Here is a 19,537-nt window from a genome sequence, read left to right as displayed (position 1 = left end):
AAATTTTAAATTTTTTTAATAGTTGTGGGTTCCACTGGTTTTTTAATATTAAAATTTTATTTTTTTTAAAAAATCGGCAGGTCCCACTAGTTTTTTAATATTAAAATTTATTTTTTTAAAACTGAGATGGGTCCTACTAGTTTTTTTTAAATTAAAAACAATTTTACACTAAAACCCTTATCATTTCATATAAATTTTTACAACTAGTTTTATTCCCACTTCTACTTTCACTAATCCTAACAGATAAAAATTATGGGTAATATTCGGTTAAAAAAATTTAAAAAGATAAAAATTTGTTGTGGTTAAAAATTTTTTTATACATAAAAAAATTAAAAATTATCTCCGATAATACATAAAAAAATTAAAAATTATCTCTAATATTAGAATAATCAAAGATGTAATTATTAGGGTAGGTGGAGAGTATTATCGAGGGTTGATGGGATGAATTATTGGTGCAGAGTGGACCTCATCCCCGATCCATGAGAGCTATTGGGATCAAATTCATCATAACCATCCATTTGTTAGGGTGAGGCCCAAAAAATTATCTCGTAGTAAAAAGATGTAATTATTAGGGTAGGGTGGAGAGTATTATCGGAGGGTTGATGAAAATTTGAATTATTGGTGCAGAATAAGACTCCACCCCATTCATAAGAGCCATTGGATCAAATTGATCATAACCATCCATTTGTTAGGGTGGAGCCTATATAAACCGTCCCAAGTCTCTTTTTGTGAAAATCTGCTAATGATATTGTATGAAAGATCCATAAATATTGGAGATAATTTTTAATTTTTTTATGTATTATTGGAGATAATTTTTAATTTAATGTATATAAAAAAATTTTAACCACAATAATTTTTATCTTTTAAATTTTTAACCGAATATTACCCATAATTTTTATTTGTTAGGATTAGTGAAAGTAGAAGTGGGAATAAAACTAGTTGTAAAACATTTTATGAAATGATAAGGGTTTTAGTGTAAAATTGTTTTTAATTTAAAAAAAACTAGTAGGACCCATCTCAGTTTTAAAAAAATAAATTTTAATATTAAAAAACTAGTGGGACCTGCCGATTTTTAAAAAAAATAAAATTTTAATATTAAAAAATCAGTGGAACCCACAACTATTAAAAAAATTTAAAATTTAATATTAAAAAATTAAAAATGCCTAATTTGGTAAATAATTCTAAAAATACCTATTTTAGTAATTAATTTAAAAAAAAACAATATTTAAAAAAAAAAGCCAAGACTTGCACACACACACACACACATATATATATATATATATATATATAACTTGTCAAAAGAGATATATTCTTTTATAAAACTTTTAGTATTTTGTCTTATTTTGAGTTAACCGGAAGAAAAACAATTAATTATTTAGTTTAATTTGTTTTTTGAAAACTAAAATAACATATATATATATATATTAAAATAAAAGCAACATCTATTAATATAGTTAATTGATTAATTTCTTAAAAAATATCTTTGAGATGAAGATAAAAGAGGGCCAGATCGGCACCCCTCAAAAAATAATCTGGTGGGGGAGGATTTATGAAACTTCTCATAAGCCCATAACCTCTCACCACACAGTTGATTCAGGACTAAATTTGATTGTGACTACTAATATAGACATTAAAAATAATAGTATGTTTTTTCCCAAAGGGATACATTCTCCATCCCATAATAATTGTCCACTTTAACTATTTCAAAAAAATAAGAAAAATAGTTAGAATTCATATGATCATTTGACATAACTTTTTCATTTTGTCTATTAACTTGTCTATTTAAGATGATAATAATAGAGAACATTACGTCTAAATAGATTAATTAGATCATATTTAAAAATTAACTTTTAAATTATGTATATAAACATATAATTTGTGGCATAAAAATCTTCCACCAACTTATAACAAGGAAATATAATAAGTGGAGCTTTTTTTTTGTTTTCAAATTATCTTATAAAAATAAAATAAGTGTAAATTGGGTTATTTTAGCTCGCGATCTGGCATAAAATAGTCATTGCAATATTTTTAGGTATAAATAAGTTTTTATATTTAATCGAGTTGGGTTATTTTAGCTCGCTATATAAATAAATAAGTGTAAATTATAAGAACTTAATTGTACCTAAAAATATTAAAGTAAACTCGAACGAACTAATTCGACAAAATATAAAGATTTAATTGTATCTAAAAATATTAGAAGAACTAAAAATATATATATATAATTATAATATCTGTATGACAATTAAACAAAAAATAAAACTCATAAATAAATAAACCATACACCATAAATACACCTCACCCACTCCAATCCCCTCTAGTATAAAAACCACCCACCCAAAAGTAAAAACCCATATACTCCAACGACGACAACAATAACAACAAAAATAAACCAAAACATAACCCTCCATTTTCCTCCCCCATCATAAAAATATTTAAAAATAATAAAATAAAATAAAATAAAATAAATAAAAAATGCAACTAGTATATGAAAAGCCAATTCGCTTTCCCCAATCTCGAACAGCGAACCGCGCGTATCTCTTCTCTTCCAGCACCAAGACATTCAGACACTCCCACACTGTCACTCCATAGTCCATCCTCTTCCTCTTGTCAATGTTGTCATCCCTCCTTCTCCTTCTCCTTCTCCTTCTCCCAATGCACTACCATCTCTTCTCCTCCATCTCTTCTTCTTCTCATCTTCTTTCTTGTCTTTTCTAATGGCCCTCTTCTCCGACTCCCCTCCTTTCCCCTTCCCTCCTCCTCCTCCTCCTACTAATACTCCTCCCAACCCTCTTCTCAACCTTCTCTTTCTTGACAACCATCATCATTCTCTTCCTTCTTCTTCTTCTTCAATGGCTCGCAAGCGTCCAGCTTCCGACCTTGACCTCCATGATACTCCTCGTCCAACTCGTCCTCGTCTTCCTGACCCTCTCCCACCTCCTCCTCCTCCACCACCTCCTCAAGTTTGTGGCTTTTCCGGCCTCCCTCTCTTCCCTTCCGACCTAGACTCTACAACCACTTCCACTCCTTTCCCATCCCTTCCTCCACCTTCTCAAGACGACTCCCCTCCAAGCTCCACCATCTGGATCGACACCTTCATTCGCGACCTTCTCGGCAGCTCCGCCGCCGCCGACGTCTCCATCCCTCAACTCATCCAAAACGTCCGTGACATCGTCCATCCTTGCAACCCATCTCTCGCTTCCGCTCTCGAACTCCGTCTTCTCTCTCTTTCCTCCCCTCTTCGTCCTCGTTCCGACCTCCCTTCCTCTTCCTCCCCTGCTCCTCCTCCTCCTCCCCCACCACCTCGCCCTTCCGACGATCAACCTCCAACTCTCCCCCCTAAAGACCACCACCGCGAAGAACTCCGTCAACGCAAACGCGACGAAGAAGGCCTTCACATCCTCACTCTTCTTCTCCAATGCGCTGAAGCCGTCGCCGCTGATAATCTCGAAGAAGCCAACCGTCTTCTTCTTGAAATCTCCGAACTCGCCACTCCATTCGGTACTTCCGCTCAACGCGTCGCCGCCTACTTCTCCGAAGCCATGTCCGCTCGTCTCGTCAGCTCTTGCCTCGGCATCTACGCTCCTTTACCACCTTCTCTCGCTCCATTCCAGCGCCACCGTCTCGCCTCCGCCTTCCAACTCTTCAACGGCATCAGCCCTTTCGTCAAGTTCTCCCATTTCACCGCCAACCAAGCCATTCAAGAAGCCTTCGAACGTGAAGACCGTGTGCACATCATCGATCTCGACATCATGCAAGGTCTTCAATGGCCGGCTCTTTTCAACATCCTCGCTACACGTCCCGGCGGTCCACCCCGTGTTCGTCTCACCGGTCTCGGCTCTTCTCTCGACTCCCTCGAAGCCACGGGGAAATGCCTTTCTGACTTTGCCGATAGTCTCGGCCTCTCCTTCGAGTTCCACGCCGTTGCCGACAAAGTCGGCAACTTAGACCCTGACCGTCTCGGCGTTAGCCGCCGGGAAGCCGTCGCCGTTCACTGGCTTCATCATTCTCTTTATGATGTCACCGGTTCTGACACCAACACGCTTTGGCTTCTCCAAAGGTTTGAAAAATCTCATGATTCTTCTTTTTTTTTAAAAAAAAAAAACAACTTTTTAATGATTAATTATTAGTACTTTATATATCTTCAAAATTTTTTTTTTTTTTGTTTGCTTGTTATGTTCAAACTAGATATATAATAACCTTTTGTTGTTGTTATTATTATTATTATTATTATTCAGGTTAGCACCAAAGGTAGTGACAATGGTGGAACAAGATCTAAGTCAAGCAGGGCCATTCCTGGCGAGGTTCGTAGAAGCTATCCACTATTACTCGGCGTTGTTTGACTCACTAGGAGCGAGTTATGGTGAAGATAGCCATGAACGGCATGTGGTTGAGCAGCAGGTACTTTCCCGGGAGATTAGGAACGTGTTGGCAGTGGGTGGGCCGGCACGGACCGGTGAAGTTAAGTTTGGGAACTGGCGGGAGAAGTTGAGCCAATCTGGGTTCCGTGGTGTGTCTTTAGCTGGGAACGCGGCTGTTCAGGCTAACCTTTTATTGGGTATGTTCCCTTGTGAAGGGTATACCCTTGTTGAAGAGAATGGTACGTTGAAGCTTGGTTGGAAGGACCTTTGTTTGCTCACAGCTTCAGCATGGCGTCCAATAAGTCACAGTAACAATAATACTGGGATTCTGGGAATGAATCGTTAGTTAAGCTTCTTTGTTTGTGTTTATTTTTGGGGTTTTATTATAAAAGAGAAGTGATATTTTTGGTTGGTATATGTGGTCCTTGGAATGGGTAATGGGAATGGAATGTGTTTGGGTTGGTGAAAGGAGGAGGGAAAGAAGGAAAAGGGTTAATAAGGGAGAAGGGGTAGTGGGTTTTATTAGAGGGGGGGAATGGAATCACGTGATGGCATGAGAAGAGGGGGGTGGGGGGTAGTGAGGGGGATTGATAGAGAGTGTGGGGATTTGGTGCATGACTTGGTTGGACATAAAACATGGCAGGCTCCTTCAAGTGTCACGTCGCTGTTAATTAGACTTTTCTAAACATCATTTTAATCTTTTAATTTTAATTTTTTCTTTTCTTTGTTTGTTATTACATGATTAATGTTGAGTGTTTTATGTATTGGTATTTTTATTATTCATTGTGGTTTTTATTTGATAGTGTTTTTTTGGGTTTTTGGGAATATGAAGTTTTTGGGGGGTAAAGGGATTTTGTACCTTGGGAATTGTTTTTGGAGGAAATCTTTGGATGGAACTAGATTTGATTTTTTTATTTGGTTATAGTATTAATTTAAGTTGTATTTTAAGATTATTTTTTTATATGAATATATATATAGGTATGTTTTTTATCCGTTGGTTTTTTAGGAGCCACACAATTTAAATTAGTGCGGTGACGAATAGGAAGCCCTATTCAACCCCTATCTTTATGATAAACAGAAATGCATATTAACTTTGATATATAATTTATTATTTTAATTATTAAAATTATTTATTTAAATAATTAAATTTTGTAAATAAATTAACAGGTGGGTTAAGGCTTATTATTGTTGTGCTGAAAGCATAGATGTTGGTTCTAGTGATAAAAACCTTTTTAGTAAAAAATATAGGGTTAGGCCAACGACCTTCAAGTCTATTGGTACACGGGTCATCGATAGAGCTCTCACCGAGTGGTGAGAGTTCGATTTTCGGCTGAGGGCACATTTCTGGGAGTTGTGAATAGTGGTTGTATACGGGTGGTTCAGTGCACGTGGCTGTGATCCCGTCCCCACTTATTCCACGAGGCCATGCAGCATCCTCGGGTTTCTAGTGGGTTCGCCCGCTCCTCTTTCCCAAAAATATAGAGTTAGAAACAAATATCTATACAAAAAATTTGTGAAATAATGTTAATAGTTGGGGGTGTTGCGAGTTCGATTATTTCTAATCGCGTTTCCAGTTTCAAGAGGGTGAGATGGTAATTTCCTTACTTGTGTACGCTCTTTAGGGTTAGTCTTTTTTGCCATATAAAAAAAAAAAAAATAATATCAATGATTTTTTTCATTTGTTGTTATTAATTGTTTTTATGATATTTATGTTATATTTTACCCAAAAAATAAGTTCTAATACATCAGATATTAATTTCACAATTGTTCCCGTGAGCGGAAAAAATCACTTTATTTATTAAAAATTTATTATTTTATAGAAAATTTCAATTCGAATACGAAAAATGTTTTCATTAATATTTACGAAAATCAAAATTTAATAAAATAATAATCCTTTATTCATTCTCAAAAAAAAAAAACTCCAAAACTCACAAATAACTAAACCAAGCCCAAGCGTTTCTGAGTAACAGTAGTAACATGGTCAGGTCCAATCAAGTGAACTTGATAGACGACGTGTTGGGGGAAACACAAAAGCCAAGCTCGTCTGTCACGTCTCTAGACTCTCTAGAACTTTATAATTATTTTTTTCATCCTTTGCTTGTCAGCGAGCTTGCTACAAAAATCAGGTCCTACAATACTAGTGTTTGACATTTTTCAGCCAGGCCCACAACCTTTACACTATTTACTTTTTTTTTTTCTTTTTCTTTTTAACCGGAGAAGAACCCAATGGAAGTACTACTTTGTCCTAAACAAATATATAATATATACCAATAATTAAAACGTTTGTTGATATCTCAATCACCGTCACAACTCTATAAATGGTAAGATTTCGAATCAGTATTGATAATATAGTTACAAGAGTATGCATAATGAATTATTAGGTTCTATTCGTGCTTGCTCTACCTCTTAAAATTGTTTGATAATAAAATATATTCATTATGTTCTTTTTTACTTGTCATATTTTCAAAATTTTCTATGTTTCTTTTTACTTGTTATATTTTAGAACTTCTCTCTGTTCTTTTTTACACGTCATAATAAAAAAAATTTACATTATTAAATAATATTTTTTTTTTCAAATTTAGCTTTTATTTAATATTTTTATATAATTTTTAATAAATTATAATTAATTAAATATTAAATTACATATTCTACTTAGTTGATTTTAAATAAGGGTAGTTTTAGAAAATAATAAATTTTTTTATAAAATATAAACAATCAATTTTTTTTTTTTTAATCAATATGGATTATAAAAAAAAATTATAAGTAAAAAATAAGAGAGGGAGTATATTTTATTTTAATTTGTGTGAAATAATTAATGTTATGGATCTTGTATTTAAAATATAAATTATTGGTTTAAATTAAGATAAGGGGTCTTTTTGTCATTTTGTGGGATCGCCGTCAACGTGGTTGGGAAGGGGGAAGGGAAGTGGGGCCCGCGCACTGAGGAAAAGCCGGTGATGATGGTGGTCAGAAACAGCTTTTCACGTCGGTGTGCGTGAATAATTCCAAGTTTACCCAGCTTTTGTTACCCTTCCAAGTAACCCTATCCCTTTGGATTCGATTTCCACCTCTTATCACTTGCCCCCCTCTACTCCCTCTACCTCCATTTTTTATTGAAATATAATAATGTTTTTTTAGAAAGTGCAGTAGCCAGGACCCGGGGACGTGCACGTGTGGGGAGCAAGGCTCAACGCCGACTCACGTGCACTCACCTTATGTAGGACATGAGCTTCGATCCCGGGTCTTCTCCGTAATGAATGCCCGACGCAATGGACCCGATACCAATTGACCCAAACCCATCTAAGCATTCGTTTCAGCAAAAGTGGGGGGAAGTGAGGGGAAGTGGTCTGACTTCCCCCACTTCTTGTGTTCATTTGTGATGAAGTGGGGGAAGTGACACTTCCACCACTTCCGACTGAAGTGGATTTTGAACTAAGCCCACTTCAGTATTTTTTTTAATGAAGTGGTGGGAAGTGAGTCAATCTATAAAAACTAACTTATTTTCACATCTAAAGTCTTTTTTGAACTCATAGAACTTCATCCAACACCTAAATCCTTCGGTTCTATTCTCAACTCCCGACAAATGAACACAGAAGTCCTAGAAGTGATATCACTTCCCCCCACTTCAGGGACGGGGGCGTTCATTTCAGGGAAAGTGGGAGGAAGTGAGGGGAAGTGGTCTAACTTCCCCCACTTCTGGTGTTCATTTGTGCTGAAGTGAGGGAAGTGGCACTTCCCCCCACTTCAGTATTTTTTTTACTGAAGTGGGGGGAAGTGAGTCAATCTATAAAAACTAACTTATTTTCACTTTTAAATTTTTTTTTGAACTCATAGAACTTCATCCAACACCTAAATCCTTCTGTTCTATTCTCACTTTCTGACAAATGAATACAAAAGTCCTGGAAGTGATATCACTTCACCCCACTTCAGGGAAGTGGCACTTCTCTCACTTCCTGACTTCCCCTCACTTAAAGTGAAATTAACGCCTGACACTTCTCTCACTTCCTGATTTTCCCTCACTTACAGTCAGGGGGCGTTCATTTCAGGGAAAGTGGGGGAAGTCAGGAAGTGGGGGAAGTGCCACTTCCCTGAAGTGGGGGGAAGTGATACACTTCCAGGATTTCTGATGTTCATTTGTCAGAAAGTGAGAATAAAATCGAAAGATTTAGGTGTTGGATGAAGGTCTATGAGTTCAAAAAAGATTTTGGAAGTGAAAGGAAGTTAGTTTTTATAGATTGTCTCACTTCTCCCCACTTCAGTAAAAAAAATACCGAAGTGGGCTTAGTTCAAAATCCACTTCAGTCGGAAGTGGGGGAAATGGCACTTCCCCCAGTTCAGCACAAATGAACACCAGAAGTGATGGAAGTCAGACCACTTCCCCCCACTTCCCATCACTTTCCCTGAAATGAACGCCCCCGAGATGAACGCCCCCGTAAATATTATTTTGATTTTATTTTGGTTAAGAAACTCTGGTTTAAACATATGCATTGAAGTTTTCTTTACAAATAAACATTGTAATGGTAGACGTACACAATTGTGGAGCGCAATCACTTGGTTTACAAATACCAATATTTTTATCTTACATGTGATTTGGGATTCAATTTTGGATCATTTACATAGTAAATATTTTTTTTAAAAAAAATCTGGTACCAATTGTTGATTAATGATATGCATTGGTGTTTTTCTACAATTATATTTTTTTTCAAGCACTTTTTTGTATAAAAAAATAACTCATAAAGTATATTAGTTGGAGTGGCATGAGTTTTTGCGGTGCAAATTATACTTATCAATTTAAATATTATTTTTAATTTACAAATTTTAAAAAAATTATGCATATATCTATACAAAAATATTGGAGAAAAAAGCATCATATTAGTCATAGTAGCTCAACTCTAAATATTTATTTACATTTTTTTGATAAATTTGTAAAAACCTTGTGTCAATATGGATGTAAAACTAAATTTTTATAATACATATATATATATAATTTTTTTTATGTGAGCTGAAATTTAAATTTGTTTTCGTAATCAATTAAAAAGTTACGTGACTATTCCGAATTCGAATTTGGCTTCTCATTATTATTAATTATTCCCAATTTTAATCATACCCATTAAGAAAAACATATTAATTTGGGGAGAATTTAAAAAAATAAAAAATAAAAACTCAAAAAGGTAGTATCATTGTGATCGATCACTTTAGAAGAAAACCAAAGTCTTGTGGATACTATTTGCAAGAAGTAGTTAAGTCAAGATGAGATCAATTTGAAAAGCCTAAACATTTAAAAAGTTACTAGTACCCTTTACAAGAAGTAAATAAAGGTGAGATCAATTTGAAAAGCCTAAATATTTAAAAAGTTACACTAGCTTGCATTGGAACACTCAATATGTGGAAATTGTTAGAAAAATAGTAGGGATAGAGTTTCAAAGTCCTTAAGAATAGTCAATGTCCATGTTGCTTTATTGCTTGTTTTCAATCAGACTTTATATAAATATATGTATAACTATTCTTGCATTGCATGTTTGTCTTCCTTTCAACTTTCTTTTAACAAGAAACAAAATATACATTAATTATTTAATTAGTTCAAAGTATTTTTTAGTTACATTTATTTATTTATTTGGTGCTGCCTAGACTAGAGTGTAGAGTCAATTGGTTTTTGTGCATTCTTGTCTTCTTGCATATATTAACGTTCATCTCTCTCGTTCCAAAGAACAGAGTTTAGGATAAGGTGGTGATTTCTAAATTTTAAATTAATTAAATTATTTTTTAATAAAAGAAAAATACTCTATCAAAAATACCTTTAACTACTTTTTAATCTTTAGACAATTACATCAGTTATATACATGAAAGTGGAACATCAGTTATAAATATAGACTCTTTCTAATATTTTTCATAACATCATCAAGTTTGGAAAGTTCATGACTTCCAATGTAAGAATATGTACTTATTTTTTCACTTTTAAATAAAACTAAACATCAAGAAAAGGAGCTAAATATAAACTTTGATGAATCTAAATTAAAAAAATAAAATACATAGAATGCCAAGTGAGATTCTAATCTTGTTGCTTATAGTAATCACGCATGAAATTATCTAGCACTTTATTCACAATTTATGCCTCACTTTTTTTTAAAAAAAAAATCGTTATGTCTAATATACTAAAAAATTCAAGTTCATATATGAATTAAGACATGTTCATATTATTAACATAAACTTCACAAGAAAATCAGAATAACTAGCTCACGAGGTTGTGATTTAAGAATCAGATATTAACATTTTAAAAGTATTTTTTAAATACTATCGTTATTTAATTTCTATCAATTTTTTTAAATAATTTTAAAATTTTTCTCTTTCTAAATCTTCATCAAAAGTATCAGTAGAGTTTGTGATTCGAATTTTATTTGACATGATTAAAAAAACTCGTGGCAGTACTTAGCCCTGCCCACCACAAATTTTGCTAATGTGTGTAGACTCCGTGCCACAACATGAATTTATTTAGAGTATATAGACAATCAGACGGTACATAAAAAACAACAAAATTAAATCATGGCCCATATTGAATTTATTGAATCTAGTTATCTTGATTTATATGACTTAGGGAGGTCAAATTAGATATATGTAATGTCTATAAGTCCAGTCCATGTATATCTTTCAAAAACAATTCTAGAATACCAATCAGATTAGGGCATATATATATATATATGTTAGAATTTTTATTACGATTAATAATTTTGGCAAACTCATTAACTATTATCATTATACTCAAATTTTTTTAATATCTTGCTATCATCTTCTTTTCTTTTTAATTGAGGTTTTTTTTTTTAGTTTTTTATATAAATTTGTTCGTTCATATTTATTTTTTTTTGAATAAAATCATTATTTACATTTTACATGGTTTCTTACTGATTTTGGGTTTTTTTATGCATATTTGTGTCTTCATATTTAATTTTTTTTTATTTATCATCATTATTGGTTTCCCACGAGCATAAATGCACATTGATGGGCATGTGCTCATAATCTATACATATATATACATCCAACATGTTGAGTGTCATGACTTGCATGGCTTTGCATGGCATGTCTTCAACTGTCTCACTCTTAATTTATTATTTATGTTGATGAAGATGTTCCATCATGTGTGGTTCTCTATCCACAAACCAAACTTTGAATTGCTTTATATCTGCTCCCCAATGCATGCTATTTATATTGCTATTAATTCCTTGTTCATCTCCATCATGCACCTTCCTTTTCATTTCTTGCCTTCTTCTTGTCTCTTCTCCAATGATCAAAGTTATCAAACCTTCACCTTCTCCATTAATTCTTCTTTGATGAGCTTCTCTTCCATCACTTTTCATGTTGGATTGTGTTTGGCCTTCTTCTGTTAATCCACCTGCTCCCTTATCTCACTCCTGTCCCTCACTAGCTACAAATATTTTTATTTGTCTTCTATTTTTTTTTTTTATTAAATATAAACAAATCATATGGTAGAGATATGCATAATCATGAAGCTATTTTTATATTGTATTTATAACTTCTGATTGTAAAATTAAGTTAAGATTTGAATATGTCTTCTCAGTAGGACATCATCTTATGTTCTTACGCAAAAAATTTGATGTCAATAGACTAATAAATCATTGACATTTATTTTTTTCATAAATATATGTTTTTATTTCTCACGAATATCTTACGCAAGGACCTAGTGCCAATTGATTTTATATTTATTTTTTTTACTTAGCAGTGTGATTCCTTGATAAAATTATCTTGATAAAATTATCAAGACGTTGATAACTTTGTTCATAATCATTAATTGTTATTATACCCCTCTGAAAACCATGATTTCTTATGTACTCCGCCAAGTAATTGTTGGGTTTTCCTATATTTCTTTTAAACAACTCAATTGACAAAATAAAGAAAATCTAAAACACCACCATTTTTTTTTTTTAATCATTGACCCTCCAAGTGAGAATAGACAAGCTTGATTTATAAAGTAATAGACCTTCCCAACTAGTTTTTTAATACATAAAAATTTGTGACATGACATAATATTTTTAAAAAATTTCTATCTGTTTTTTGAGATATTAGATCATATATTTTATAGCTTAATTGCATATTTGTTTATAAATAAGCCTAAACTCTGGTACTCCAAGTATACACAACAATAAATAAAATATATTTTTATTACTATAATATTAAATTTAAACTTAAAATTATTTATTTAAATAATTCAAATCTCAATCACTTGAACTAACACTTGCCCTTAATTACCACCACTCACTTTTATTCATCCATTTTGAAAGCATGCATATATATATATATATACTATATAACCATAGAGATAAACTTGTATTTTATAAAAATTTCAAGTTATGTGTTCCTATAGACATTTATAAACATGTTTTACGGGTATATAAACAAACATACAATTTTTCTTTTGTTTTTGTGTTTAACATTTAATTTTTGAATTATTGTTTGAAGAAGAGATGTTTTATCAATATTTTTATAATTTAGATGAAATTTTATTATCTTTGTAAAAAAATCATCAACGTTAAAGTATTTGTGCTAAACAACTTTATAGATAATAATTTGAATGATTATTAATATTTAATTTTATTCCCTTGAATGAGTATTAGTAACTTAAATAATTGATTATATATATAATTATTAGAGAACAAATAGGAGACAAAGGGAGAGGAAACAATTGTGTGTAGACGTGGCCATTTTGAACCGAAACCGTGGAACCGAACCGGAACCGAACCGCCAAAAACCGGAACCGGAACCGAAAAAACCGTAACCGTCCTAAAACCGGAACCGGAACCTTCATATAAGGTTCGGTTCCGGTTTCAAAATTTAAAAACCGTGAAACCGGCGGTTCAACCGGCGGTTCCAATCGGCGGTTCCATATACGGTTCCATATGCGGTTCAACCGGCAGTTCCACATACGGTTCAACCAAAGGTTCAAAACAAAAGTTCATATTATATTATATAAATATAATATGAATAATGTCATACTATATAAATAATGTCATTTATGATTAGATTTTTATTTTGTTAATATCATTAATTAGTAATTAATTAAGTAATTGCATATTTAAAGATATTTTAAATAATTAATTAAAGATATTAACCAAATTGATTATTGATTAGGTCTGATTCTGAATACTTGATTAGCCGATTAAGTCTGATTTGTGACATTCGTCCAACTTATATGTACTGTGCCATGCGAAACTTTGTTACTCATGCAAGAGGATAAGTTATAATTAATTGATTATGCCACAAATTATTAGTTACAAATTAAATATGAATTTATTAAAATAATTTAATTAACGAGAAGTACTTAAATATTCAATTCTTTAGTAGAATTCCATATTATTTTTATAATTTAATATAAAAAACAAAGACTAGACTTTATATATCTTCCGTTTTGAAACTTACAAAATTAACGTAGTTCATATTAAATTATATTTATTTTATATAAATGAAAATATACTTGAGTAAAAATGCTCTCATGTAAAAACATTTGAATCATTAAAAAAATTATATAAATAAATAAAATAAAATAAACATGAATATATATGTGTATATATATCAATTTGCTCGATTTTTGTTGATCATTTAAAGATATATATATATATATATATATTCCAATATATAGATAAAACTCCCAAGATTTTCAATTTGTAAACTATGCAACTTATATAAGTATACTAGAAATCAAAAAGAAAAAAAGGAAAAAAATAAAAAAATAAAAAAACAATTCCTAAAGAAAAAAACAAATAACATACATGAACATTAAAAAAATAATAACAACAAAATAAATAAAACATTGAAACTTTGGGTATACCAGTATACCTACTAACTTAACCTACTATCTTATATTAGTATTAAATTAATTCTTGTATTTTTTTGTGTTAATTAATTTGAATTATTGAATTATTTAGTTTAAAAAAACCGAACCGTATGAACCGATCAAACCGGAACCGTTGAACCAAACCGCCCGAACCGGAACCGAACCGCCAAGAACCTTGCCTAGGAGGTTCGATTCCGGTTCAAGGTTTCTTTGAACCGGAACCGGCGGTTCCTGAACCGTGGCCATGTCTAATTGTGTGTACATATAATAACCAAAACAAAGTAAAATAGAAAAATTATCTTTTTCTTGTCAATATCTTGAGCCTTGTGTAGATTAGTTTAATACTTTAATGCAAACGTTAGAAAATGAGATACATGGTATCTTATGCTTAGAAAATACAAAGACAAGGAGGCCAATTCCAACTCACATCTTTGAATCCCTAGACAGAATCAAACATTTCCCAAAGCATCAAACCAATTTTTGTACTGAATATTGCATTTGTTTATTGTTTTTATATGGATTCATGTCTTGCAGAGGTCAAAGAATGGAAAAAAAAAAGTAGAAGATTAAAAGTACATGTGCATGAATTGATGGATAAATCATTGATGTTATATAAAGGAGATCATGCAACTAACTGCCTCCTAACCAATGTATAATATATATATATATATACTTCATTTTAATTTTTAAGTTTAATGAAATTATGTATTTTGATCTCTCCCACTGTTTATTGGCATATTTTTCCACATCAATTTTCATACCATCATTTAAAAATTATTTGTAAATCTCTTTAAAATGATGACAGCTACTTCAGCATGAAATTAACAACCATAAAATGAATAATGACTCAAATTTTATGATCCGTACTTGTGGGTTTAATCTGTTGTGTATGGCTCATATACACAAGTAAACTACCAGATATGGGAACGGAGTGGAGTGGCGTGACAACATCTGTCATATTGTGGGAGCATCAGTTTGATAGGTTGAGTGCGGGGGAAACGCCCCGCGGTAGGATACAAGGGTAATTTGTATTTTGTTAGGATTATGATTTGATAATCTTGTAATTTGTATCCGGATAGGATTTGTATCCGGATAGGTTTAAAATATGGATATGTTTAGAATTTAGATAGGGTTAGGATCCAAATATGTTTGTATTTGGATAAATTTAGGTTTTTACTTATAAATATTTGTAACCCTAGTCTTTTGTCTCAACCGTGAGGAGAGACAAGTGAATAAGAGGATTACGGCTGTTCCACTCCCGAGGACGTAGGCACATTGCCGAACCTCGTAAATCTTGTGTGCTTTTATTGTCTCACTGCTCTCTTGATTTCCCTGCGGATCCTCTATTTTACCTAACTATTTTCCTAACAAGTGGTATCAGAGCGAGTTTTTTGCTAGAAGGATGAACTCTATTACAAAATTCGATGTGGAAAGGTTCAATGGAACTGGGAATTTCGGATTATGGCAGCGGAGGGTAAAGGATTTGCTAGTGCAGCAAGGGATGTTGAAAGCATTAGAAGAGAGAAAGCCTCAAGGTTTAGAAGACCAAGTTTGGTTGGATTTACAAACAAAAGCGGCGGCACTTATTCGGTTGTGTTTGGCGGATGATGTTATGTATCACGTCATGGATCTCTCGTCTCCGGTGGAGGTCTGGAAGAAATTGGAGGGTCGATATATGCCGAAATCTCTGACAAATAAGTTGTATCTGAAGCAGAAACTGTACGGCCTGAAGTTGCAGGAAGGTGCAGATCTGGTACAACATATCAATTTCTTCAATCACACAGTCAGTGATTTGCAGAGAATTGAGGTCGTTATTGAAGATGAAGACAAAACTATGATTTTGCTGTGCTCTTTACCGCCTTCATATGAGCATCTAGTGACTACACTCACATGGGGGAAAGATACGCTCAAAGTAGATGAGATCACTACGCGTTGTTAGCCCACAATCAGCAGAAGCAAAATAATGCTGAAGGTTCTCAAACGGAAGTGTTGTATGTGAAAGGCAACCAGGAAACTGGGAGAAGGCAGGGGAAAGATGATTTCAGCAAAAGGAATTCCAGAGTCAGAAGATTTGTTCAATGTTATAAGTGCCAACAGATGGGGCATATTAGGAAAGACTGTCCAAACAAGAAGCAACAGATTGATGAAAGGAACAATAATTCATCACAGTTTGCTAATGTGATGCAGCGCGGTGATTCAAATTGTAGTGATGGGGATCTGCTTTCAGTTTCATCATGTAAAATCTCAGATTCATGGATTTTGGATACAGGATGTTCGTTTCACATGACATGGAACAAGGACTGGTTTGATTCATACAAATCAGGGGATTTTGGTTTTGTCTACATGGGCAATGATAAAGCTTGTGCTATTGCTGGAAAAGGGCAGATCAAGATTCGGATGCATAATGGTGTTGTTCGGACTTTGTGTGATGTTCGACATGTTCCAGAATTAAAGAAGAATCTGATTTCTTTGGGTACTTTGCATAGAAACGGTTTTGGCTATAAAACCGAAAAGGATTGCATTGTGGTGAGTAAGAATGGTTTGATAGTGATGAAAGGAGAAAGGAGTGTTAGGAATATCTACACGTTGATGGGAAATACAGTTATAGGTGGAGTTGTTGTTGCAGTTACAAAATCAGATCAAGGCAATCACTACAGGGAAGTTCAAGCATTGCTTGGACTTGATCAATGTCTCTAATGCTAAAGAGACATGGCACTCAATCTATTTGGAAGATAAGAAGCTCCCTGGTTTATATCTTCATGGGGTATATTCGCCAAGGTGGAGATTGTTGTGTATGGCTCATATACACAAGTAAACTACCGGATGTGGGAGCGGAGTGGAGTGGGCGTGACAACATCATCGTCATATAGTGGGAGCATCGGTTTGATAGGTTGAGTGCGGGAAACGCCCATGGTGAGGATACTAAGGGTAATTTGTATTTTTGTTAGGATTATGATTTGATAATCTTGTAATTTGTATCCGGATAGGATTTGTATCCGGATAGGTTTAAAATATGGATATGTTTAGAATCCAGATAGGGTTAGAATCCAAATAGGTTTGTATTTGGATAAATTTAGGTTTTTACCTATAAATATTTGTAACCCTAGTCTTTTGTCTCAACCGTGAGGAGAGACAAGTGAATAAGAGGATTACGGCTGTTCCACTCCCGAGGACGTAGGCACATTGCCGAACCTCGTAAATCTTGTGTGCTTTTATTGTCTCACTGCTCTCTTGATTTCCCTGCTGATCCTCTATTTTACCTAACTATTTTCCTAACATAATCATAATTTAATATTATATATATATATATGGGAATTCATTAACTTAAAAAAAAAAGTCGCGATAGAGAAACATATATAAACGAGTATATTAACAATATAAAAAAAAGGGTACTCAAAACTATGTACATACATCCAAGATCAGTGGTTGCAACTATTTATAATATTATGTATCTCACTATTTTACTATTCATAATAATGTTTAGAAAACTGTTATTCAGGTACTATATAAATGTACTGTTGCATGCATTGTTGAAAAGTATTAATTATTTGTTGTCGTTGGATTTGAATACAATGGCCAAAAAATAAACATCTATACAATTTAATTCTATGGAAAAGAATTTTACGGACGTCCGTAGACGTCTGTAATTGGTAATAGTATGACATTTGGTGTGGTTTTTGTTTTTAAAACCCAGAGTCAAATTTTTGTTAAAACTCCAAACTTTAGACTACATGGTTGAATAAGAAAAAAGAATCAAAACTTTAAAAATAGAAATTGCTCAAATAACTGAAGAAGCAATGAAGATTCAAGCTCAACTGCAATAAGTTACTAAAGAAGCAAAAGAAATGAAACAACAAGTAATGATAGACGAAAGAATGGAAAGAATGGAAAAATTAGAATTATTTCTAGAACCAACTGAAGAAGTCAAGCAAATACTCAGATCAGTCCCCTTTCACTCGATCAGTCTAAAGAATTAAACATTGCTCATCTTTTGGTGGATTGAAGTAGTATTTGTTTTTTTAGTGTGTAAAAAAGCCGAATGTTTATTTTTTAGTGAGTAAAATAGGCAAAGTTCATTTTTTTAATGTGTAAAATAGGTTTGTAATTGTAGCAGTACTGTAAATAGTGGAGAATCTTTGTACTCCACAAGTAAGTATCTTGTCATAGCCCTGTTGTAAAACCTTAGGCTTAAGTGGTTTTAGCCCATGGTTTTGTAAGTGGCTTTGAGTCTCTTGGAATCTATATAAGGCTCCTTGGTGTTTGTATAGAAATCTATCCTGGGATACCAATTGGATGACCAACCCTTATGATATTGGGTTGTCATCACTTTTTCTAATATGATTTGCTTGACTTCTTCAATTGGTTATGGAAATAATTCTAATTTTTTCATTCGTTGCTTTCAGAGCCAAGGTATGGATGGGTATGTAAATTTAGAACTAAATTCTATCCCCCCTTGTTATGATGAAGGCTATTATGATGAAGCAAGGCATTATATCAAGATAACTTTTCTTTGCCATCATAAGCTTGATCATGAAAGAAAAACTCCTATCAGATTAGAAGACATGATCGTTCCAGGACATATAAAAAAACAACTTAGGCTATGGCGAGCATGTGCAATCTCCACAGATTGGAAAAGAACATACCCTACTATTGATGATAATCAAAGATGTCAAATTTTGCTAGAAACAAAGGTAATGAAGGCCTATGTAGATCAATAAATGTTCCCCATGTACTGACCATTTCAAAACTTGATTTCACAAATATCAGCCACCAAACATCACTAAGGCAATTAGCCAAAATAAGAAATCTTTCCTGTAGGATTTGCAATAGCGAGAAATGTGTTTAGAGAAAGTTTAATTTCTGCAAAGTAGTAATTAACCAAAGTAATATTTAATATTTAGTATTAAAAGTTTATTTACAACTGCAAAAATATTTATTGCTTATGATTAAAGTAAACAAAGTAATCCACAAAATTAAAAGAAGAAACTTATATATTAGAAGAAACTTATATAATGGAAGAAATCAATAATGTAGAAGATTAAGAATATCAAGAAATGGTTATATAATTAGAAGAAATTGATATAGAAATAATAATGATGAATGCAGAATTAAGAGGAAGTAATAATAATCAAGATAATCAAATAGCAGAAAGTTAAAATATTAGAACAATAGTAACGCCAACAACAATTGAAAGAACCTATAGAACAACACAACCTTTACAATTTCCATCCCAACACAATTTTACTTCGAATAATTATTATGAACAAAATTACAAAACAAATAAAGAAAAACCATATTCCTTAGAGGTTATAAAATAATGCCAAAACAAATCAATGAA

At 32.8% G+C, this 19,537-nt stretch overlaps 1 protein-coding gene across 1 annotated transcript; it reads left to right on the top strand.

Moving 5' to 3' along the window:
• The first annotated feature begins 2,474 nt into the window (after window positions 1–2,474).
• On the top strand, window positions 2,475–4,891 carry LOC120269455 (protein SCARECROW 1). The gene is made up of 2 exons (XM_039276788.1): window positions 2,475–4,057; window positions 4,236–4,891. Exons 1-2 carry the CDS (start codon window positions 2,715–2,717, stop codon window positions 4,702–4,704), a joined length of 1,812 nt encoding a protein of 603 aa, XP_039132722.1. The 5' UTR covers window positions 2,475–2,714; the 3' UTR covers window positions 4,705–4,891.
• The last annotated feature ends 14,646 nt before the right edge of the window (window positions 4,892–19,537 follow it).

The sequence above is a fragment of the Dioscorea cayenensis genome, chromosome 9, assembly GCF_009730915.1.
Source record: "Dioscorea cayenensis subsp. rotundata cultivar TDr96_F1 chromosome 9, TDr96_F1_v2_PseudoChromosome.rev07_lg8_w22 25.fasta, whole genome shotgun sequence".
Taxonomy (NCBI): domain Eukaryota; kingdom Viridiplantae; phylum Streptophyta; class Magnoliopsida; order Dioscoreales; family Dioscoreaceae; genus Dioscorea; species Dioscorea cayenensis.
This window is presented reverse-complemented; position numbering and strand designations above follow the sequence as displayed.